This window comes from Anguilla anguilla, chromosome 7, assembly GCF_013347855.1.
Source record: "Anguilla anguilla isolate fAngAng1 chromosome 7, fAngAng1.pri, whole genome shotgun sequence".
Lineage (NCBI taxonomy): Eukaryota > Metazoa > Chordata > Actinopteri > Anguilliformes > Anguillidae > Anguilla > Anguilla anguilla.
Window position 1 is genome coordinate 46,603,266 of NC_049207.1, and position 25,735 is coordinate 46,629,000.

General features: G+C 44.8%; 1 protein-coding gene across 1 annotated transcript in view; it reads right to left on the reverse strand.

Annotated features, from left to right (window-relative positions):
• The window catches only part of kcnq1.2 (potassium voltage-gated channel, KQT-like subfamily, member 1.2), a 130,560-nt gene that overhangs the window by 36,020 nt on the left and 68,805 nt on the right, over window positions 1-25,735 (reverse strand). The window contains exons 16-19 of the mRNA XM_035425258.1: window positions 3,629-3,704; window positions 2,873-2,967; window positions 1,744-1,784; window positions 675-736 (exon numbers count right to left, since the gene is read on the reverse strand). Of these exons, the coding sequence (XP_035281149.1) occupies window positions 675-736; window positions 1,744-1,784; window positions 2,873-2,967; window positions 3,629-3,704 (274 nt within the window). The remainder of the gene's footprint in view (window positions 1-674; window positions 737-1,743; window positions 1,785-2,872; window positions 2,968-3,628; window positions 3,705-25,735) is intronic.

Here is a 25,735-nt window from a genome sequence, read left to right on the forward strand (position 1 = left end):
CTGGCTGAACAGAATCCTCCCACAAAACACAGCTGGCCTTTATAGACCCATTTGCTGAAAGCCTACTTTTTGCACAAGTTATATATATTTTTTCACACTGGGTCCCCCCTTTGAGAATGTAAATACTTCAGATCTTTCTAACCAATCTTGACTTACTTCACTCCTGGAATGGGAATGATTTTCCTAGTTTTACGAGCCACTAATTCAGCTTCTGACATGTTTTCTTTCTTATTTACTTTGGGTCAGAAAGGGCCAGCGTTGGCACTGCTTTCTCACTTTCACATCTAAATGAAATCTATATGAAAAGTTTCTTTGGGAATCTCTTTGGGACGAGAAAGAAAAAGAGGAACATTTCTATGGTACTGAAAACACTGAAAGTCCCAGTTGAAGTGCTTGGTGGCCCTTTTAAAAAGCATGTTTGTGCCCAGGCCTTGCCTCTCTGACAAGAGAAGCAACTGAACAACAAACCAAACAAACTAAAGAATAGTTTTCATAGAATGGGAAGTAATTCAAAGGCTTTGGAACTGAATGCAAAGCCACAGCCTGTCTGACATACTGTATTAATGTCTCTCACATACATATAACACATACTGGTAGCCAGGCAACCTCAGATACTGAAATATCTCCAGCAGGTCTGACCAATTGCAGTCCTGGAAAAAACACCGCTTTCTTACCTTATCCTCCAATCGGATCAGCCTGGCTCCAATCGTGTAATATTCCTTATCGACACCTTTTTCTAAAAGGGGAAAATAAGGGCAAAAGATGATGTGATGCGCTCTGTAAGGAATGTATTTTGTTTAGCGCTAATGATGAAGAATTTTCCACTAGGACCAACAAGGTCCACCCATATTTTTTTCACCATTTTGGACGTTTTTTGGCATTGATGTGACACTCGACTCATTGCTTCCCATGCAGCTATTATTATCATTATTAGCAGTAGTAGTAGTAGTAGTAGTAGTAGCAGCAGTAGTAGTAGTAGTAGTAGTAGTAGCAGTAGCAGTAGCAGTAGCAGTAGCAGTAGCAGTAGTAGTAGCAGTAGTAGTAGCAGCAGTAGTAGTAGTAGTAGTAGGAGTAGTAGCAGTAGTAGTAGTAGTAGTAGTAGTTGTTGTTGTTGTTGTTGTGGTAGCAGTAACTGAGCATTTCACAAAACTACGTCAGATAACTGCTGGCTGACTTTTTTTTACAATAATAAAACATTATAATATATATAAACAACATAAACGTAACAGCTGTCCGTGACTGCAGTGACCCAGCTGGCGGACTTTTTTTTTACAATAATAAAACTGAGAGACGTGCGAGGTCCTTATGAAAACAGCAGCTGTCCGTGACTGCAGTGACCCGGCCGGCTCGCGAACCAAACCGTCCATTCGGATTCTCGGCGGCCGAAGGGGACCGTAATCTAGTTTGGGCCCATGTCGAGTGCGTTAAACAGAGCCGAAGCACGTGCAACTGATCTGGGTCTCAGACAGGTCCGTAATCGAATACAAACGTCCCGACGTGTAACAGATTAACCGCGTTAGAACAGAGGGCCAGCCAAGAATGACACTCGCAAATGCAATAAAGAGAGGGGTCTACACACACACCACACTAGGCCGTAGTGTTCTGCAGCGAGCGAGAGTGCAAGAGCGAGCGAGTGAGAGAGAGAGAGAGAGAGAGAGCCAATCACTTCTCCTGAGGAGAAACATAACTGTGCTCAGTGCAGCACATCCACAGAAAGGTGAAAGGTATGTCAACCATTCTTACCTGGTAGAAAAATTCCCGGTTTTCCCAAAGAATGGTCCAGCCTGTTGGAAAAATGGAAACGATTAACCTGTTAACCGCCACATGTTTAAAACAGCAGCTCAAATGCAGAAAATAATACACAGTATTAAGAATATCACTAATTTACTTTGTGGCTCAAAATGGCTTCCTTTGTTGTTATTCATATATATGAATGTGCTTTAATGGGTTCAGCTTTAAAGCTTTGTCCCAATACTAATCAGCATCCATTAAAATAACACCCCTGGATACAGAATACTGTCAACAACCCCTCAAAAAGAAGACTTTGGAGCCAGAATTCCCATAATGCAATAGTCCATTATGTTTGAAAATGAAGAACTCAGTCATTTAATAAGTGTAACAAAAAATATATATATTTTGAAATGGGAACCAGCTAAGAGGTATTTTCTGAATTTTTGTTTTTTAAACAGTTCCCATTAACGCAGGAAGTTGCAGAGATGCTGAGGTGCTATCAGACATACGGATCTGAGCAGGGCCAGTGAAGCACAGCCCCCCATAACTGTGTACGAATCCCCATCTGCAAACATCTGTATTAACATGCATTCATTTAGCAGACCAGACTTAGCTCATACAAATGTAGCTCGTACAGACTTAGCTCACATAGTTTAGGTTTGACAGATAGATTTAAAAATGGACTGAAACACACTTCAGTGTGACACGGTATGCCTGACATGCTGAAACAATCATGTCAGGCATACCGTGTCACACTGAAGAAGACATTTTAATATACCAACTCTTACTGCAGGAATAGTGTGTAAGAACCTATTTTTATATGGTCAATGGTAAGAACACAAGTAAACCCTGCTTCACAAAACATTAAAAGCAATGTTACTCATTTCTTCATAATAGTTTTGAAAGATTCATTTTCATGAATTTACAAAACTGTTTTGCAAAGAAAATAGCAATGAAAAGTTAAGGACAAATATTGATTGAATCAAGGCCCTTCCTCCCAAACAGTTTCTACTTCTTTAAAACTTGTCCTCAGATTTCAACAGCCATTCAAATCAGAACACGAGGAGGCTGGGAAGCTGGCAGCAGACAATGTATGATTAAACATTAAACATTGTTAAAACGCATAAGTATGGAGCCACACCTCCTCTGCAGCTCCTTAATGCGGACCGTCATGTTGAGGTGACCCTGGGAGTACTGCTCGATCACGTCCCGCACGTCGTACGGCTTCCTCGCTTGCTGTGTGGAGAGTGGAGAGAGGTGATGTCATCGAGGTGATGTCACCTTCTTTGTGGTGCGTTAACACCCACCTCTGATAACACATGGCAGTACTATACAACGCTTATTTAAACAAAGGTGAATTATAGGTATAAATAGATATGAGAAGCATTACAGGTATGCAAAAGCGGGAGATGCATTATACAAACAAAATAAGTAAAGGAGGTATATTACGAGTGTAAAGCAGGTGTAAGCGGTATGCACAGTAGTTATAAACAGTCATTACAATTATATAAAGAAGTATTTAGAGCAGGTGTAAACGGTATGTACAGTCACTATGAACAGTTATTAGAAGTAGATGAAGCAGTTTTGAGAGGTATTCAGAGCAGGTATAAACGGTATGTACAGTCACTATGAACAGTTATTAGAGGTTTATAAGGAAGATTTGAGAGGTACTTAGAACAGGTGTAAGGCACATATGAGAGTTTTGGGGAGAGGGTCCCAGTGTGGCATTGGGGGACCTGGATTTCAGGCTTTGGGTTCATAGCAGACGGACACGGTCTCAGACTCACGGCAGAACCCCAGCCACATGTATCTGCCCCCCAGATACACCCCCACCCTGATACACCCCCACCCTGCCGCCGTACTGGATGGTTTATTGAACCCATTTCCCATCTCGTACCTGAAATTTCCGCCGGGCCACGAAGTACTGCATTCTTCGGATAACTTTGACCGCTGATCTGTGGGCGTGGGACAACCTGGGGGTGTTTTGGGAGGGGGGGGTGGGGTGAGGAGGATGAGAGACAAGGCAGCGCCACATGAGAAAATGTCCCGTTCGCTCCGCTACCACGGCAACCCAAATTGCCTCCTTCCCCGGAGAGCCGAACATCTGTAAAATGACACGCTCCCAGCGGCACGATTTGTTCGCTTCGCTGGTTTTTTTTCCCCTTCTTTTTCACAAGAAAATAAAAAAAACTTTATCTGTGCCACGCAACTGTGAAACTACACGCATGCTTCTGGGGAAAATAAAGCCTACAGGCCGGTCATCAGGGGAGAACCCGAGGAAAACAGAAGATGATGGACACGCTGTGGCATCAGAACCTTTTTTCTGCTTTTAACAAACCTGAGCGTTATTTTATCAGTCCCAGTGACTAAACAGTGCATGAGCTAATTTGCATATGTACTTAAGTTATTCTCATTCATTGAGCTCAGGAAAATGTATAAAAATGAACTTACTAATTATAATATTAGCTCATTGGGATTTTTTTTTCCAAAGCCTGTTAACCCAATTTTTCTATCCATTTCCTTTCATTTTTCTAAGTAGAATAGTTTCAGACAAAAAAAAAAGAAAAAAAACGGACAACACTGAGATCCAGAATGCACCCTGTTCCCTTCCGACTGTCTCTACACAAACTGCAAACTGGCCACAAAGAATACCCACATCAGTCCGTGACATCTGTGCAAATCAAAGCTCGCACATTCCCATGGGTAATTCCCACTGGGGGCGGCTCTTGTGTTCCTAATTGACTGGTGTTGGCAGGATTACGAGGATAGACATATTTGTACATATTATTACATATGCTATAATACTATCCAGACCTCCTCCAGTCAGACCTCCAGAAAATTATATGCTTGAAATACTTTAACCCTTTAGGCACCCTTAGAATTCCTGCTGCTTGCTGAACATTTTTAAAGAGACTTCTTCCACCCGATATTCGGAAAAAAAATTATTTTGACTGTATGAACATACTTTCACATGACAAACATATTGGTTAGTAATATATTTGGCCGAAAATTCTGCAGACATTTTTTTTTCATTTCATCAGAATGTGAAGAGTATTTGCAATTGACCCAGGCCAGGTATTTGATCCAGGCCTGGTACCAGCGAAGAGCTTTGTGAACGTGTGTGTTACCCCTTGGCCTTTATAATAATTTACAAACAAACTTTGCTAAACAGAACACCAGAAATGTACCACATCTGGCTCAAAGGCTCAGAGACACTTGCAAATTTTCCTCTTTAATAAAGCACCACAGAATACCCATACTCATGCATGCACACGCACACACACACACTCGTGCACACATGACACACAGGTGCGCGCACACACACACACACTCGTGTTCATATGACACACGGGTGCAAAAACACACACATACACACACACACTTGAGCACACATGACACACAAATGTACACACACACACACACACGCACGCACATGCACACACACACTCATGGTTTGCTTTCCGTTCTTGCTGTTGTTAGCGACGCAACCGTCTCAGTTTCTCAGCGAGAGGTACCGGCCGCTTCGTCAGAGATCGCTGCAGAAAGTCCCCGTCTCCGCGCGAGCGCTACATTTGGACCCGTGCCAAACCGCCGCGCTCCACCGCGTGGGCCCCGCTCATGCGCGACCGGCCTGGAGCCGCGCTGGGGCCCCCGGGGGCCGCACGAGGACCGCGAACACGGCTCCACGCCTGCTCAGCTAACGCAGGACATCTCAAGAACATTAGAGAAACATGTCAGTTTGGCTGTGAGGCGACATTATAACAAATGTTAACCCCCAAATAGACTCAGAGCACATTTATTCACTTTTATGTCAGGCATAAGTGACGGAAAAACATTCCACGTATTCCTGCCTCTCGCCCGTTGTACGCTGGGATAGGCTCCAGTACCCCCCGTGACCCTGCCCAGGATGAGTGGGCATAGATAATGGATGAACGGATGGATAGACGGGATGATGATCCAAAACTTTCAGGGAATATTCAGGGAACCAAAAACTGTTTGTTGGGTCTCTGCCCTGGTCTCCCCAGCAGAAGCTGTTTATGAACCAGGGATCAGAAACAGATTTCATTCAGTTTTGTTTTTCACTTGGAAACAACCAAAAACTGCTAGTGTGACAGGAGCAGAAATAATAATAATGAAAATCTCTGGGCTCATAAATACATTTCGTTATCAGACATGTAATTATTTTGCAAAAACACACTGATTGCACAGAGACGAGAGAAAATTTAAAAAATCTGAACGTGAAACAGAGATACAAATAGGAAAAATATAGAGTTAAAATGATTCAACAACTGTAGAGGCCATAAAGGCGCTTTTAGCTTCGTTTGAATGCTTCACGCCATGAGCGACAGCATAGGCGTAGATTTTGGGGGGGATGCAGGGGATACGTCCCCCTCAATATTTAGAACACGTGCATTTGTCCCCCCCCCAATAAAAACATGAAAGAAGCATAAATTCCACCATAAATTGATACAGAAAAGGCACAAACTGGTGCATAAAAATTCACCAGAATGCAGGAAATGAAGCGTTTGACGCTCAGAATTTCCTGGGTGCGTCAGGAGATGAATCACTCGACGATGAGCGGTGCCCCGCGGAAAACAGATCCCTCGCCCCGTCGGTCGGCCCCTGCGCGCGGCTCGGCGGGCCGGAGTTGTTTTGACTGCGGGCCTCTCCGGGGTTTCAGAGAGAAACGGCTTCCCAGCGCCGGCCCTTTCGCGGAATCAACAACTTAATTAGAGGCCCGGGCGGCGGGAGCGCGCTGGGTATGGACGCATAACGCGCGCGGACAAAAGGGAGCCTCAAACGAGTCTTTCCTGTTTCCAACGTACACGAGGAAGCGTGAGCGAGCGATGCAAATCTCAGACAAAAACGAAGGAAAAAAGAACAAAGCAGGACGCTTTTTTTTTTTTTGTTTGTTCTCTTTGCCCCCGAAGTTCATGAAAAGACGTATTGTGTTGGTTGAAGATTTACCGTAGCGGACAAAGGCAAACACATGACCTACATAAAACCACGCTGGGCTGCGTGGGGCAGTAAATCAGATACAGTTCCTCCCTTCACAAACTAGTTTTTTTTTTTTTTTTCGGTACATCTCGTTGAAAGTCTATTGTAACAAAACATCTTATTTAAGACGAGCCCCTGTTGACATCAGCCTCTTCAACAGAGAGTGTGCAGCTTAAGGCTCCCCAGATCCGCTGACTGTTTTAATCGCTCAGGCTTGACAAACAGGCCTCCCAGTGACTCAGCGCCGCCGTTTGCGTTGAGTCGCAAGCTCCGCTCCACCAACGGCCACGCGTCCACGGAAACGCCCTGCTGCGTCCGAACAGAAGTGTCGTCTCGAGTCAACGCGGTGTTAACGTCGCGCGGGTTCACCTGGGCTCTGTCCAACACCGCGTAATTCCACAGCGTAACAGAAGCGACGCCCTGCCGTGTCCATGAAAGGCTGGTATGACAGCGAAGAAAGAAACTGGCAGGATCGCTATTTACACGAACGCAAGGCTGACTCACTTGACTTCTATGGCTCGATTCAGTAATACTTTGGCCCTATCAACCTGCTGATCAAAAAAAACAAGGTTAACCAGTCCTGGGGTTCAGAAAATCACGTTTCCCCGAAACATGTTTGTGTTTGAGCCAACGCTCTTTGTCTTGCATTATGTTGAAATATTCTAGAGCGTTGAATATGCTTATGTTGTCACTTTTTAAAACATTACATTATAGGCATTTAGTAGACACTCTTATCCACAGCAACTAACACAGCATTTACATTGTATCCAGTTAACAGCTGGATATACACTTAAGCAATGCAGGTTAAGTACCTTGCTCAAGGGTACAACAGCAGTGTCCAACCTAGGAATCAAACCTGTGACCTTTAGGCTACAAGACCAACTCCTTACCCATTATAGTGCACTGCCAACCTACAGGCCCTGTCCCTGAACACTCATCAAGCAAGATTCACTTTTAATTCCAGGGAGATTACTTTTTTATTTTTTTATTTTTTGCCAACAAATAAATTATATAAAGTGATGCTTATTTTCCTCCCCAGACACAGTTTTGCAAATTCATTTGAGCCATCACTGGACTCATTACACCACAGCTGCACAGTAAAAAAAGAAAAAAAAAGAAAACTTTATTCTGGAAATGGAAAACTCATTTGAACTTGATGACTAATGTTTGTTAAGTCCAGGCCATCGCAGCGTGTGAAGAAAAGTAAAGATTACCTACTAAAAATTCTAAGGTCACAAGGAAGTTCTGCCATAGGCCTTTCAACCTGACCTTTGACCCTGTTCTCAGGTTTTCAGATGTCACTGACTGTTGCTCTTCTGTGGTTAAAGTGTCCCAGAGTGACCAGCGGCTTCTTCTAACCTAAACTGCTCTGAAGGTGGGATATCCACCTTCCCCAAAAGCCCTTAAACAAGGACAACACGCCCAAGTCCCTCTCCATAGAGCCATTTATTCATTTCTATGCATCTATCTATTTACATATCATAGAGCATCAGTTATACATTTTTACCAGTATGTCCACATTCTCAAAAGTAATTGTAAACTAGCTGACCAAACAGAAAGCTCTGTCTGCCTCCATCATGTAAAATGAAACACTCTTTGTACATAAAAACCTGTGTGAATAACAGTGTTCCTTACACTGACATATATAGAAGTATCAAAAGAACAGAGAGGTAGACTTTTCATCTGGACAGGTAAAAGTTGCCATGGATCGAGTGGTTAAGTGCACTGAGAAAAAAATGTGCAGACGGTTTTTTGGGGTTTAATATAACCGTTCTGAGATTACTCTGAACACTAGATAAACAATAATCTCACTTTCCCGTCACAGTCTGAGGAAGACAGACGCTATCTTGAGTGGACAGGCTGATGTGTTTCACGTTAGTCCATCTGAGTACAGCCAGAAGATAACAGGATAATGTTCTTATCTTTTTTCTCTCTCTTTACTGGTAGCTGGGGGAGGGGTCACCACCACAGAGATACCGAACTAAGCAGGAAATGAAACAAACCAAAATAATTTCGGCAGGGGGTGGTTAACGTTTAACTCCTCTGGTGTGTGGACCGTATCGTGGGTGTTAATGCAGTCACAGAGAGAACAGATCCTGCTTTTTGTATTTTGACAAGTAGACAGGCAAAGAACAGGCAGATCATAGGCAGAACGTAGACAGAACGTAGGCAGACTGCTGGTAGAACATAGGCAGAACGTAGGCAGAATGCTAGCAGAACGTAGGTGGAGGGCACCATAGGATCCCTGCAGCATCTACAGCCCCCTTTGACCCCCACCCCAAAAAAAAAAAAGACTTCCTGAAACGCACTGGTCTGTTTATAATTAAAACTATGAGAAACACAAGCTCTTATTTGCCGTCTGATGCATTCTGAATTCACGTCCCAAGACACTGTCGACGGCAGGGCGAGTCGAAGCGGCCTTGATCTGAAGACATTTCAAGCAACGGCTCTCACCCCAGCAGCTAAACAAGCAGATCAAAGCGAGACATTAATAGCCAGCAAAAAAAAAAAAAGAAAGAAAAAAAATGAGCTGTGTCATTTTTTCCCCTCTCTCTCTCGCATCACGCTCTTTCACCACAGAAACGGCACGCACATCTGCGACACATTTATGTCTCCCGTACGCAGTGCGAAAACAGCAACACACACACGCACACACACGCACGCATGCACACACAGCTCTAAGCTACAATAAAAGAATGCTGCGGTTTACTGGTAAATGGCCATTGTGCTGGTGGGAAACTGAGAAAGAAATGTCCACAGAGCAAATGGCCACCTTTCGGATATGACTAAAATACGAACAGCGCATTTGATTTATGCCAAACAATCTGCTGGTGCCGGGGGGGGGGGGGGGGGAAATTACTCCTGTATGTGAACTGTTCACATAACAACAGTGGAAAGAACGTGGTATCGTCACGAAAAATGCACTGCAGATAATCTCCACAACACCCAGAGTTCCTATCATTTCTCAATCACAAAATCAAAACAACTTGTGGTAAGCTGAGAGTAAACCCTGTTAGTAATGAGGATTAAACATATAAAAGTACCACTAGCCACTGTTGGATAACAGTGGTTAACTTGACCCTCTGAACTTTCACTGTTTTTTGAAGCTCTGTTCTTCATTCTCTCTTATTTCTGTTTCCACACAATGGGTCAGATGCACAATAGCGCGCTAATATTTTGATACTGCTGGAAAAAAAAAAAAACAGTCCCTTTCTCAGACAATGAAGGAAGGATCATTAGCGCAGTGACAGGCAGGGCACGGGTTGTCTTTGGGTGAGGTTAGCGCCGAGGCTAAAGGCATGCAGTAATTCCAGCACGCAAAAACGCCTATTAATTAGGAAATTACAGTCATCAATTATCAAAGGCAGCCTAAAGGGGATCAGGAGAACAAAGGGGACGGTTAATGCCAGCGCAACGGCTAACGTTTCTGGAGAGAGGAAGAGGAAACGTCTGCGGCCCTCCTTCGGCATAAACACCAGAATAATCAGGATCCCCAAACCCGCAGCAGACGGGCTAACGCAGACAGGAGGACGTCTGGACAAGCGCACGCGCCAGACATACACAAATATACACTCACATACGTGCACGCACACAAATAGAGTACAGGCCAGAAGCATTAGGCCACCTGTGTTTTCAAAAAGTATTTAAAGAATTTGTGCACATTTATTGAATGACAAACCAACGTACAAACAATTACTTAAATGATTTTTTCTCAATTACTACCTAAAATAACACAAAAAATTATCTTAGACATGACGAAATAGCCTCCTTTGGCTTTAATTACAATTAAACAAATTATTGGAAGTCTATTCAATCAGCAAAATATTCAGAGCAGTCACGAGAACAAATTTCTTCAACAAATTATCTGCAATTGTAAAAGACTTCCACCCGACAAACAAATGAAAAGAAACTTCAAATCCTGCTAAGAGAAGGTCCAACAGTAGAAAAGCACATCTTTGCCTGTCATAATTTGAGAGACAATGGTTGACTACCAAATTAATTAATTAATTTTGGCATTATTATTATTATTATTGCTGGTGTTGTTTGTTATCACAGTTAGATATAAAAGATGTTCTGTTCAATTTATGTTCATGTTCTAATGTATTTCTGCATTTCTGTGTGTACGCTTTTGCAAATGTATTATCATGCCAATAAAGCATACTAAATTTGAATTTGAAAGAGAGAGGGAGAGAGAAGGTGGGAGTGATGGCGAGACAGTGTGTGTGTGTGTGTGTGTGTGTGTGAGTCAGAGTGAGTGTGAATTGATTGCATCATCCAGGCATGCCCTGGCAGTCATGCTTCCTTAAGCCCCCTTCCCCCCTCTTCCCATTTCTGCTATACAATTAACACCCCACCCCTGCTAGAATTCGAGCGTCATGTGACACAGGGTAGGGTCAATGGGTTCGTTTAGGCCTCCCCCCCCCCCCCCCCCCCCCCCCCCTCAGCAGGCCTCTGTTCTCACACAAAGACTTAAGTCTTTATTAAAAACTCTCCCTTTCGAGCCTTGCCTTCAACTTACTTTGGACATTGCTCTCAATTTTAAATTTTATTTGCTACTTTTAGTTATTCTTTTTTGAATATCTGTGACGTATACTTTTTTATTTAGTGCTTTCTCCCTGTAAAGTTCTTTGTTTCTTAACTTTGTGACTGATTCTATTTGCCATTGTGAAGTGTTTCATACCCCATGTATTACTGGTTACTATAATAATAATAATAATAATAATAATAATAATAATAATAATAAAATAAAATAAAATAAAAGAAAAAATAACTTTTATTTTTTCACCATTATTATTATTATTTTTTTGTTTTTAATTATTTTCCAAGGGATGTTAGCCCTCATCTGATGAGAATAAAGGGAATTTCTCGAAATGACAAAACACCCCACCCCCTCCCTCTCCACCAGCTACTCCGGGGTCAGGGAGTCCAGTCCTCGCCGCCGTACCCCTCAGTTCCGCGCGCTGCAGAGGGCTGTTTTTGGGGATCAGATGACCGCGCTCGGAGACCCCACGGCCCAGGGAGCCAGGAAAGACGATATGAATGTTTTCAGAGGGGAAACAAGTTTGGGAAAGTGACCTCTCTCACCCTGACCTGGGGACGGGGTCGTGACTTTCACAGTGCATTATTCATTATGGTGCGAGGAACCACCGTGACCTCACAAAGGCATGATGTCATCATATATATAAACTGTATACACACACACACACACACACACATAAAGACAGCCAATAACTTGTGATATACATATAAATGTATTAGTCATTTTCCCCATATTTTGAAGATACCTTTTGTGGGGGATTAAAACTGCTCTTAAATTTTCACTCTGTGAACTCTCCCACTGGATACCACGTAACCTGCTCTAGTTCAGGTGAGAACAGGTGAGCAGGTAAGGGTGTAGCACACACTGCCCCGCCCATACAGAGTGGACACACCCCTAAAGGGATCACAGCTCCGGTGAATGACAAGGGAAAGATCTGGGGTCTGAGCCCCTGAAGATGGACATATGTTTAATTCCTGGGTTTTCACCAGTCGAGTGCAAGCACAGTGCCAGTATGCAGTCCCAGTGCGTGAGCTATTTCGCACAACGCAGTGGGTAAGCGATGGTTTGGACAAAACTCAAAAACAGCACAACGCAGAAACCGTGGAGCGAAACCAAAATGAATGTTGATACTGGGGCTCGGGGCTCCAGTTCACGATGGGTCAAGGATTTTAGGCGCGCAGTTTGTCAGAAGAGAGAGAAAAAAAGAAACGGGCGCAACCGTAGAGCAAGGTAACGCAGGCGAAACGTCCTTCCAGCAAACAAATCCAATCAAGAACACCGTGCTGAAACAATCACAGCAACCGCACCATTTCCAGACCCAGCTAAAGTCAGAAAAGTCAGCGTAGCGTTCAAATAATCGCTCTAATTCTCATTGGCTGAGGCTGAATCTCCTCCCCCCTGCTGTGCGAGACTCGGCTGGCTTGTCCAACACAAACACCCGCAGGGATCACCACCAGCTTTGGGCTGGAGACTGCATCCTGTTTCCAGTTCCCCTCAAAAAATCATCCCGAATTTGCATGACCCTGAGAATCTTCCTCTAGGCCCATTATCAGATTTAGCCACAGTGCAGCCATTCAAAACAAAAATATCCCACCAAGTTAAAATAAGAAGAAAAAAGAAAAGGTCATAAAACAGAGTAGTTGTTATTTAAAATTGATTATTGAGGAAAAATAGGAGCTATTCCATGTATGTTTCACACAAATATACATGGAATAGCTCCTATTTTTTAACAGTCACGCCACGGCGGTTTTCATGCCAAACTGAAATAGTGATGACATGAGACAGTTATTTGCCTATGAAATGGACACAGAGAACAGAGATTAGCATGCACACATAGCATGTGAAGAGATCCTCCAATAACACGACACGTATATCTGATTAGCCAAAGCTTTAATACGATCCTTGAGACCTAAAATGGGATTAAGTGTCCTAGACGTGTTCACAGAAACACTGAAAAACATCACACCACATTACAGAAAAGATGCAGAGGAATTCCCCTGTGGGAGGAGTTCACAAGATAATCCCTCCCACCCCCAGACTCAAAAAAACAATACGGTTAATGAAGGGAGACATACACGGGGTTGCATTTGCACATACGGAACAATGCAGGAGCGTAGCTAGGGGCTCATGCACGGGCAGTGGTTCCCCCGCCCCCGAGGCCGAATTGTACAGCCAGGCGTAGCGTCCCGGGACGCCGGAGAGGAGGCGAGAGAGCGGGGTTTTCGCAAAACCGGCGCTACGCGGCAATAAAAATCGCCTTGGCGACGGCGGAACTGGGAGCTGAGATTAATGGGCGGATCCGCGGCGGGCGTTAGCGCTGCTCCCGGCCTCTCATCGCGCTCCTCAGTCCTGCTCCCCCGTGGCGCTGCTCAGGGACTTTGGTGGGGGGTGGGGAGGGGCCCAAATCTCTGTTTTGGGCCGTGTGATAGAAAGGTATTTTTCTTTATCCTGAGGGTAGTGTTCCGTGCGTCCGTCTGTCTTTATATCTGCCTGTCTGTTTGTCTTTCTGTGTACATGAAAACTGAATTGTCTTTGATGCGTTCATTTCAATCAAAATCCTTACTGTAAGCCCATCTCTTAATAATCATTGCAATGAGTAAAACTATTCAATGTGAATTTTACAAAGTTTTCTCATGCAGCCACACACAACACTGAGACAATTAAACCAACACATTACTTTCTTGTGCGAGTGTGCGTGAGTGTGTGTGTGCGTGTGTGTGTCTGTGTGTGTCAGGGAGGGGGAAGGGGTATTTTTGAAAGCATTCCAACGCAGATAGAATTATGATGTTTGGTCAGGTGATATAGAAAGTATACTCTTACAAGCCAGGAGTAGGAAGGTAATCTGATTTGACTGACTCGGCTGCCGTTAGTGCCAACTTAAATAGGAATCTGTCATCATGGTAACCTGGCCAGCTCCCACCAGCACAGGAGGAGAACAATGAGGGCCTGACAAGGCTGGATACAATGCCTTACTCCAGCCACTGCAAAGAGTAACTCTATCAATGCCCTGAAGACCAGCTCAGACTTAAGAGATCCTGAATTAAATTAATGTTAGACACAGTTAGGTGGAAAGCTCTGAAGAAATTAAAACTTTGTTTAAGGCTGAAAAAAGAGTGACTTTCAATTCATTTAGAGAAAAAAAATAGCTTAAAGCCACAGTTAAAAGAAATCCAGAATGAGGATGAAAACAGAGCAGGAACACAGAGTCTCTTTGACATGTTTATAGATGCGCTAGTGGGGGTGGGGGGGGGGGGGGGTCATGGAGAACACTCCCACAGTTAAACTCCCCCCCTACACACACCCTTCAACACTCTGCATCCACTGAGAGAGAGAGGAACAGAGAGAGAGAAGGAGGGAGGGAGGGAGGGAGGGGAGAGTTGGCAACTTTGTAACTCCTGTTATGCTAATATAGCCAGTCTGAATCTCTAAAGTCTAGAGAATGAGTGCGTGCTGGTGAGCGAGGGAAGAAAAATAGAGGAGAGAGATAAGAATGGACAAGAAGGACAGGAGGGAGTTGCAAATAAAAAATGGAGTAAGAGAATGGACAGAGGGGGGAAGGAGAGAGAGAGGGAGGGAAAGAGAGATGTAAACCTCTGTGTCTCCTCTCAGCACACACGTGTGCAGTCTTAATCAGGCCGACGCCAGAGAACCACATGTTCACATCAGCCTCTGGCCCGCTGCCTGACCGGTTCCTCCAGAGGAGAGCAGTGGCCGAGGGGGGGGGGGGGGGGGGGCGAGGGGGGGTGGATTTGGGGGGGTTTGCCATAACAGATGCGAGCGCAGAGCCAGGGGTAGGCGGACAGGAGGGGGAGAGGGCAAGACACTGCAGCGGCAGCAGAAAATGAAATGTTATTATCAGGCGCGCAGAATCCCCATCTCACAATTTCTTCTACCAAGAGCACTCTGCCCCCACCCCCAGACTCCCCCCCCCCCCCCCCCCCGTCTGCAAACTCTACAGGTTCCCTCCGCCCCGTCTCTCGCTCTGCAGAGAGGGCCGGGGGCACAAACAATAGCTACGGTTTCAGAATCAAACCATCTGACACATCTGTTCATTAGACAGGCAGCCCGAGCACGCCAGGCCTCCAGTTACCGCAGCATCACTTAAATCCAAACACACACGCACGCACACAAAAAAAAATCGGTTTGCAGTTACCGTACACTCCGGTATATATCCCGTTTCCTTAAGGGAGGGGCGGGGGGGGAGGAAGCGTGTCAGAGCGGCGGACGGGACGGGCGCGCGCTCCGAGCGGACGGCCTTACCGCGGCGGCGGCGGCGCACGGCGCTCGCGAGCGGCTCCGCGGGTTTGGCGAGCGAGGGCCGATGGAGCCCCGGCGGATCACAATGAACAAGCGGCGGCGGCCGAGCCAAGGCCGCCAATCACGACGGGCCGCCCGCCGCGTAACGCAACACCTGGCCGCAGGTGCGCTGGGAGGGGAATTTAATTAACGCGGCCCGGGGCAGAAAACAGACACGCGCTTGGCTTGCGTTCTGTCGAAACCCCCCCCTTCCCCCCCTCCCCCACCCTCCCCACCCCCTTTCAGGAGAGGGGGTTACCGTGCCGACCCCACAAAGCACGCCGCTATCCCGTGTCATGTTACGATCGCTCATAACTCTTATATCATGTTATGACCAGCCACGGCCTCTGTGATTACACAGTCATGTTTATGTGTGGCAGATTCTTGTGCCGCGCGTGATTTACACAGCCTTAAGAGTTTTTACTGGCTTACTTAAGACTGTGACCCGGTAAAGCGCCACGCTCCAGCTTTAAAGGGGAGCTTCTTAAGGGAATCTGCACCCAGGATTCTAAAAACCCCTGAAACTCCAGAATCCCGTGATCAAAGCAGCGTGTCCAGGCCTCGCTCCTGCAGACCAGCTCCCGCCGAAAAAATAACTCATCGCTCTCTACTGCATCAGAGCTCTCAGAGTTAGCGGAGAATCTCACACACACCAACACAAAATATAAATATAAAACATTAAAATATACAACATTCCTCAGCTTGTGTTTGGTGAGAGAGTACATTTGGCGTGGGTGGAAATTAGCAAATGGTAAATCACACACAAATATGTACAAATGGTTTTTTCTCCGAACAGAGTTGTCAATAGGAAATAATGCCATATAATCTGACGCAAAGCTCTGATACCTTAGCTCTGATTATGAATAAAAATGCATGAATAAATCTATAATTCATGATTATATAATAATGATTCTGGTTATTAAAAAATTGCCAAGCATATTTTAAGACCATCCACATGCACATAAATACTACTCAAGCACATACACAGTACATACGACTCACAGATTTTCATACACAGACGTACTACTGTTTTATAAATAGCTCAGAAGAAAATGTTCGGCCCACCTACGCCGTTTTTTTATTTTTTTTGTTATTATTTTTTTAATAAATAAATCTGGCCTCCATGAAAAATGAGTCAGAAAGCCTGGGTGTAAACCCTTTTAGCAGGAGCGACGGGCACCGAACCACAGAACGTTCTGGAAGACAAGAAGGTGCCTCTGTCCCAGGGACGGCCCAGGTGCAGGGCTCTGTGAACCCCAGCACTCTTAAAAGCCTGGGCTACGGGGGGAATTTAACATGACTGCCATGCCAGGGCTCCAAACTATAAATACTGGGATTTCCAAATGGCTTCTTTCCTTCCTCCAGTTGGCTTTTTCTCCCCTGTTCCTGTAAATTATTAGTCGTTTAATACATTTCCTCCAAAAGGTGCCAGGTATTGCCAAGTTTCACGCTCTCGGGCATCTGGTTTTATTGGCTAATTATTTTTGGGAATGAAAAAAAAAAAAGAAACAAAAAAAAAAACAAACACCAGATGCAAACACAGGTTTATTTATTTTTTTATTTTTTTTAAATGACGGAAAGGATCATTTCCTTCAGATACAAATACGACGCTCTTTATTCTGTCCCCGAGGCACGAGAAGTCAAATAAAAACAGTCTAAGTGAGAAAATAATTTCTCTACCTCCACCGTAGCATACAGTACTAATCACATAATGACGTTCAGGCATGCTAAATAGCTTCAACTTTGCTCCTTTAAATAGCTAATGGCTTTGAAGAATAGGGCTCTTTGTGCGCCGTTCGCCCCAGTCAGGGAGTGCAGTGTAAGGAAGTCCGAGCGCTTCCAAGTATGGAAATTATAGACAACAGAGATATGTAAATGAGGCTAAAAACGGCATTTTGTAAGTCACTGACTCTCCAGCTTGAAGAGCCCACGGCCTGTTTAATAAGCAACTCAGTGCACTGTCTGTGACCAACGCGCCAGCTTCGTATTAAAGTGTACTTAAAATGAGATCCAATGTGGAACTGAGGCATTCTGAATGTCAACTGCAACTGCAACTGCATGTGCACCAACCAAGGCAGATACACTTCAACTTTGACGCAGTGATGGATACTCCACAGTCTGTTGGTAAAGGATGAGCCTAGATGGATCGTATTTTTATGTTCTTATGCTCTAGATGGGCTCCTTTATTTTTATGTTCTAGATGTGCTAAATGGCCTGTTGCCCTCATTATGTGTTCTTATGCTCTTAAATTCTATATGGGCTGAATGGCCTGTTCTCTTCACTACGTATTCCTAATATGCTCTTATATTCTATATAAGCTGAATGGCCTGTTCTCCTCATTATGCATTTTTATGTTCTAGATGGGCCGAATGGCCTGTTCTCCCCATTATGAATTCTTATGCTCATATATTCTATATGGGCTGAACGGCCTGTTCTGAGAGCTCCATAATTCCAAGCTTCTGAGCTGTTGACGTCCCTGTGCATTGGCACACAGCACCACGTTTAAAGGGAAATGAATCTGAGCCATCCTGGGGGGTGGAAACACAACAGCATTCCCTGCACAGTGGCTGAGGAGCGCTATCAGCACAGCGATCACAGCCAAACGCACGCGAGTCCCCACTGCTCTCCCTCCGTCTCTACAGTAGGCTACCGTGAGGGCTCAGGAAATTAACTCTGACTTCAAAGACCTGGGGGGGGGGGAGGGGGGGGGCATTGCTGACAGAAAGGAGGCTCTGGCCATACCACCCCCCCTCCCCCCTCCCCCCTCCACAGGAGTTGGCTGTCACATGACCCACATATCGCCCACTCTCCGACACAAGATGGAAGAGGGTCATCCTGTTTTGACGCTCTGAGAAAGAGAGAACAGAAACGGGGGATGTGTGGAGGGTAGAGCGAGTGTGTTTAGTGCCCTGATGATGTCATCAAACAATAGGTACATCGTCCCCCCTCCCCCTTTTTTGTTATTCAGGATAATGAAGTAAACAGAGGTGGGGGTGAGGGAAATTTGAGCATTTAGAGGTGGAGAAAGTGGTGGAGCGATGGTCTGTACAGGAATGCTGATGTTCAGGCTGTTACCAACATGGAACGAAATTGACACTGTGTGATCTGAAACCTTTTGGTAAACACAACGATTTCCCAGCAGCCAGTGGGGCCAGGATGAGGAGATGGACTCATTAAACCAGCGTGATCCTAAGGACTCCAATAAGGGGAAAAATAAAGATCAGTTGAGGATACTGTTTGGTCCCGGGGGTCTGTGTCATTGCTGTAGCAGTCTTTCCAGATGGCAAATGTTCCAGAATAACACACACAATAAAAGGCCATAGTACATAACAAAGGGAAATTGCTTGGTTTTGACTGCACTGCCCTATTGACCTCCAGGAACTGGAAAGAGAGAAAAAAATCTTTGGAAAAGAACCACCATAGTGTTCTACAATGGAACGCATATATTGGCTCATATATTGTCTTGAATAAGAGAAATATGTACAGACATCTTTAACACACAACACGTGTACATCTATGGTTATTTTATATGTCTTGTAAATCATGTTACATGTATGCAATAAACGAAACATATATGGTTATTATACACGTCTTTTAAATGATGACACATGCGTAATAACCACGATATGTGTGTAATAAGCACGTGTATGAAAACTAAGCTAGACTACCTACATCAGTGACAGAACTTCTAAATATAAGCTTTGTCCCAATCGACGTGCACATGAAATAGCACACTTCCGGCTTGTCACAACTTTGCGGCTAAACATAATGATGACATCACCATTACCAATGAGAATTTGATGCGGACTGTGAAGTCTTTTCTCAGAGACAATTAGCGAATTCATTTTTTTTTTAAACTACCCAGTGTTGCTAGGACTGCTCTTACAGTGTTGTTCTAAAATGGGCATTAGCACGGAAATGTCTCAATTTTCAGCATTTTTGTCTCCATTTCACCATTTTGGCTGTTTTGGCCATTTCCCATCAGAGAAAAGGTATAATGTAGTGGTTACGTGACTCCTAATGTAACTGCACTCCGTAGTATGCTGTAACATTACCCTGAGGCATCTCCACATGCCCTAAGGATCTTTCTAGTGATACCCTGACTACGCAGTCAGCCTTTTGGCCCCTGGACAGGTGTGTCAACAACAGGTTTATGTTTCTCATTGTTATGCCCTCTTCTCTCAACTTGTGTGTACAAAACAGAGAGAGAAATAGAGAGATAGAGAGGGGGGGGATAGATCAAAAGGGAGGAAGAGAAATAGAGGAGGGGAAGTAAAAGAACGATAGAGGGAATGAAATAGACTGAAAAAACACCCAGCTAAAACATAAGATAGCATAATGATGCTTGGACCCTTCAGCCCAACAATGTTTGCCATTTTCTTAAACCTAAAGGGTACCTATTGCTCATCGTTTACCTACAAACTAGATAGTATCTAGCACTGTAGTATCTAAAATCTAGGAGAGAGGATGGAACATTGCATTACAATGCTGACCCTGTCTAGCAAAGGCCTTTGGTAACACTGCCCCCTACTGGCAGCACCAGGACCTGCTCTGTGCCAAGGCTCAGACGCAGTGAGTCTTCACCATGCAGCCAGACAGTCAGAGAAGCGGTTTAAACCCAAGCCTAGAAGCTCTGGCGGCCATGTTTGTGCACTTGTGTGTTTGAACAGAGCATGCATACAGAACCACATTCACAAAAAGGCACAGCCAAATGTTCACCTGAAAATCAACTCTGATAGTGTACTTTTAACTGACAGAACAGATCTGGTCTCCATTGGAGAGGGAGAGAGAGCTGGGGGGGGGGGGGATCCAGGTGGGAGAGGGAGAAATGCAGTAAGGTTGCCACATCCAGGTTTTTGGTAAATGATTGGTAACCTACACCAGTAAAATCCACATAATGGTCAATTAATACACACGCTGCTCACAATTAAACCTGCAAGGACTAACAGCAGGGGAAAGCAAATAACCTTTCCTGCATTGACAAGAGTTTGCTTTAACCCTTTCATGCATGGTGTCCACTACAGTGGACAGGGCTTTCAAAGTCTATGTTTACCTTGGCAAAAACATTTGTGATCTCCAAACTGCTTGATGGCAGATTCAATTTTCAACACCCTTTCACCTGTCCTTAAAAGTAAAAATCGATGTCAAAAAAATGATTACTCCGTTTCGTAACAATTCATGCATGAGAGGGTTAAACAGAGGAACAATATATTTGCTGGGGAGTTAAAAACCATAGGGTAATAAATACATATACGGAGCCAATCCAGGCTTTGTCTTTCCTGTAGTCTGTAGGCCGTGCATGTAGCATAGTGTCAGGCCTGGACTTAAGCACTCTGAGAATTGCAAATAGCCCGAGTTGCCATATTCTGACCAAGGTCGGGGGTGGGGTGGGGATGCGGGGTGAACGTGGGGTGTCAGGGTGGTAAAAAGCACCTTATTGCCCCAGGCTCCTTTTTGAAGGGTCTCTGTACAGCAGGTATCATAACTTGGGATCATTCTGCTATAATTCATCACACATACAACTGTAAACATTTAATGTAAATACAGTATAACAGTTCAATCTGTCGGCTTCTCGATTTCAGACTGCTGGTGCCAGGTCTCAATTAGGAACTCAAAACCTCTCTGTCAGAAAGGTCGGAAAAATGGGATTCAGACAGTCTGCCAGGTGTCTGGGAAGAATGAGCATGGAAGTCCACACCGTTCGGAAATTCCCGTTCTGGTTTGGTGATTGGTTAAGCAGGCCAACCACATGGTACTATCAGCCTGACTGGGTTAACAATCCGAGGGGAGACAATTCCACCCAAATTCTGCGGTCAATGGTCAATTACTACCAATCAGATGTCAGGAAACTAACCGAGTGAGTGAGTGAGTGAGTGAGGGAGAGAGAGAGAGAGAGAGAGAGAGAGAGAGAGGGAGAGAGAGAGAAAGAGAGAGAGAGAGAGAGAGGGGGATTAATGGACAGGAAGTCTACGGTTGTTTCCCTGAAACCGCATGGCTTTTGTCCCTTTGATTATCCATTGGCAAGAGGTGCTGTGATATCATCTAAATACCTTAAAAGTATGTTTCTGAAACTGGAACGAGCACAAGGGCTTTTGGTCCACGCTTAATCTTGTAATCACTCTTTTTATCTTCAGAAATGCAAGACACGTGCGGTTTTCAGTTTGGGTTCTTAATAACACACAGAGCGTGATCTGTGCGCAGTCTAAGCCAACTTGCTAACCTTTTGGTTTAACCGATCAAAGACCAGTAATATTCATGCAGATGGCCGACAAGAAACACCTCTTTTCACCAACATTCAGAACAAAACCCTTCTTTCACATGCTTGTATGTTTTAGCTAGTGACACGTGCAATTGAGAATTCTCACAGATTTGCAGAAATGTTTTAAAATTGTACTGGAACAAGACCAGGTCAAAACCTAGTATATGGCTGGACCAGCGACCAATGGTGTAACTTCATAACTCAGCCGACCAATGGTGTAACCTCATCACTCAGTGACTCAGTCACAGACATTCGCATTTGTAGGGCAGGCCCCGCTGTTGCGGTCCAGCCAAAAATTATACAGTTCAAATGGAGAGGTACTTTAAGTGCATCCCTGAAGGGAATTTATCTTAAAATTTCATTTATAAATAATTCAACATTTTCTGTACTAAAATGGGCAGATATAAATCTACTACTTACTGCACTTTTTTTGACAGTTTTTGGTTGAATGAACAGCTTGTCTGCCGTGTGTATTTATTTATTCAGTAATTACTGCCTGTCCCTTCTTTAATGGCATTGCAGAGGGCCTTTCTAACACAGCAAAGGCAAAAGATTATGGACACAATGTGTAATTATCCAAATTATTATTACAGCCGATGAATCAAAGGGCCTTCAGCAGATGCTAAAAGGGCTCTTTGTCAGAGTATAGGGCCTGAGGACACACATAAGCCAGACACGTCAAAAATAAAAAGGCTTTCGACAAGGAAAATTAATATCTCATTTCACAAACTTAATAGTAACCTATATTTCTTAAAAAGGGGGGGAAGACAAAACAACTGAGAATCGGAACATCAGAGGTGGACTGACAAATTAAACGATGACCGGGCATGGCTGGCTTTGAAGATTTTTCTCTCTCTCTCACTCTCACTCTCACCCTCTCTCTCTCTCTCTCTCTCTCTCTCTCTCTCTCTCTCTCTCTCTTTCTCTTTTTAGAGCAGTGGACATAGAGAAGTGAGAAATAGAAACCTATAAGGCGACGCTACCACATCTGTGTGGGTTTATGTGATGGACGCAGACTGCTCAGAACGAGCACAACGTAGCGACTCGCTAACCACCACAGCTCTGATATTCTGGCCCGTCGGCTTGAACGCATACAAACTATAGCATGCAAAATAACTCAGCCTCAACCCATGCAGAGCGGAGCCTCAGATATGTAGCTCATTTAACGAGAGATTTCAAATGGAAATATACATTTTCTCGAACGCACTGTGAATACAATGTGAAAACAGCAACGCTAACCGTTTGGCGTCGGCCAAACATCAACAACCATTTGTTGTGCACTACCTATATAAACCCTGTACTACAGCACCAGAGAAAGTCATCGGCATCTCATAACCATCACAAAAAATTCACACACGGAGAAATGAAAATGCACAATATTTTTTGCTGAAGCGAACGACTCTCTCTTTATCTCCCCCCGATCAGCCGTCACCTGTCTGTGTCTTAACCAACTTGTGTAAGTTGCTTTGGCTGAGGTCCTGTGATAAATGTAACGCAGCGCGAATGCAAATGCCAATGGAAATGTAACCTCTTCCATTAGGCAAAACCGACTCTAGATTAGGGCCCATTATTAAGAAAAGTGAACAGGAACACTGAGCTAAGATCAGTTTTCACCTGGACATATCCCTGCCATATTCAATACGAGATAGAACAAAAAAACGAATCCTAGATCAGGGCCAAAGCGTGTCAGAGTTCTTTAGAATGAATCTCGCTGTCCAGTTCATAATGGAATCAGCTATGACACAGGTAGGGGGAAACTGATCAGAGTTCAGCACCTCCACTGCACAAGATGTTTTATGAATATGGACCCAGATTCTCATCTCTCTCTCATGCGCGGACCGCCCTCTCATTTTGTAACAGACGCCAGAAACAGCATTGTGTCCGCGGTGGCTATGAGGGGGATTTGGCTAAATCAACACCCCTCCCCCCACTCCCCGCCTGGATCCAGCCAGTAACGACAGCCCCCCCCTCGGACAAGGGTGGAGTCGGGACATCCCACGGTCACCACGGAGACCGGCAGATTACCCTGTAACAACACCTGGGAGGTCAGCACCCCGGGGGCTGTTTTTGGGCGACCCTTCCCGCTAGCGGGGATCTGATAACGAGCGTGCGACCGGACGTTATCTTTATTGTTCGCTCTGGACGGGACAGGGACGCATTTTCACGCCCTGATGTGAAAGTGAAACTGTCATCATAACTCTGGCAGCCCATAGTGCGGAGCTAACAAAGGCTCGGGAAGCTGGCAAGCATTTACAATCCCTAAATCAGCAAAAGACGGAGTGCCACAATGATAAGATGACACAACAGTTTTTATCGGGAATCTTTTCTGAATCCACGCTTAAGGCAGCTCAACACAATGTGTTATTAAAAGCACTTTCTAAAAGCAAGTGTGTGAGCTACATTGTGTTAAGAGTCAGGCAAAGTAGAAAGTCACAAACAACAATGGACAAGATTAAAAAACTGGACCATTCTGACTGCGGCACTGGAGTTGAATGGTGAAAGCCTAGAATTGGACAGGAAGTGGACAAAAGTGCATAAGTGGACAAGAAACAAATGCAGGACAGGAAGTGAATACCTGCAACTGGAGAGGAAGTGCATGTCTTTGACAGGAAACGAATGCTTCAGACTAGACGGGAAGTGAATGCCAACCACTGGACGGGAAGTGAATGTCTTTGGCAGGAAACAAATACTTCAGACTAGACAGGAAGTGAATGCCAACAACTGGCCGAGTAGTGAATGCCTACGGCTGGACAGGAAGAGAATGCCCACTATTCACAGGAAGTGAATGCCTTCAAATGAACAGGAAGCAAATGAAAATCAAGCAAATAATCCATGACACAGCAGGCCTGGTTGAATGAGACAGCCCCACAAGTAATACAAGCAGCTAGCCACTGTGTTAAATTATTACATATCCTAGAGGCTACCATGTGCACAGACAAAGGTAGTAAGGAGCAGGCCATTCAGCTTCAAGACTCCTTCCTGACATGGAACAACACATGGCACAGCCACGCCCTTCAGCTGCTCTGCGTAGTGACTGGCTGCCGTCAACAGCAGCCCACAATTAAAGGGCCCCGGGTTAAATATTCATTAGCATCACGCGTCGCTTTGTAACGCGATCCTCTTACGCAGCGCTCCAGCGCTGTCACGCGGATCTTTCACCGCCGGGCCAGAGAGACGCTTTCCCCTCCGCGCGATCCCTCTGAAGCTCGGCCGCTCGACTGCCCAGATGTTTCCTCCTCTTCGGTTTTTGTCTCTTTTACACATTTCACACAACGCAGGAGACGCTGAGCCGAGCCCACAGCAGCCAGCTGCACCGAGTGTGTTTTTTATTAATGGGGATACAGTCTGTTTCTTAGGCTATTTTTTTACCCCAACTCTGTTACACTTATGCGCCTGACAAGTTTGCCTTTTATTAGGAGCCAATTCTGCAAACAAGAGAAAACTAGGGGGAAAAAGTCTACAGGAGCCCAGCAGACACCAAGGTTTATTACACCCAAATGGGACACTCTCCTTCCCTCCGGTTCTATGGATCTTTTCTTATTTAAATTTTAGACGCACTATCAGACACCATCCGCAGGTGTTGCTTTACGTTTTAAGCCCCCCCCCCCCCACCCAAGCCCCACAATCCATCCCCGTACTCCACAGTATTTGTGACAAATTATTTCAAAGATGAACTAAAGACATGTAAATTATGCAAAAAAAAAAAATGCAAAGAAAATTTTGCTTAAGCCTGTTAGTCAAACAGCATGCAGCCGAGCTGGAGACTGAGCGTGCCCAGTAGCAGTTTCCCCACCCCACACTGCGTGCGCTATAGAAGTGAGCTGGCTTTCGGGGAGCCAGCCTTACAGTAGAGTGAAGCAACAGCTGATCATGCCCTCCACCCCTTTCCCAGTCTGTGTAACTCAATCCTG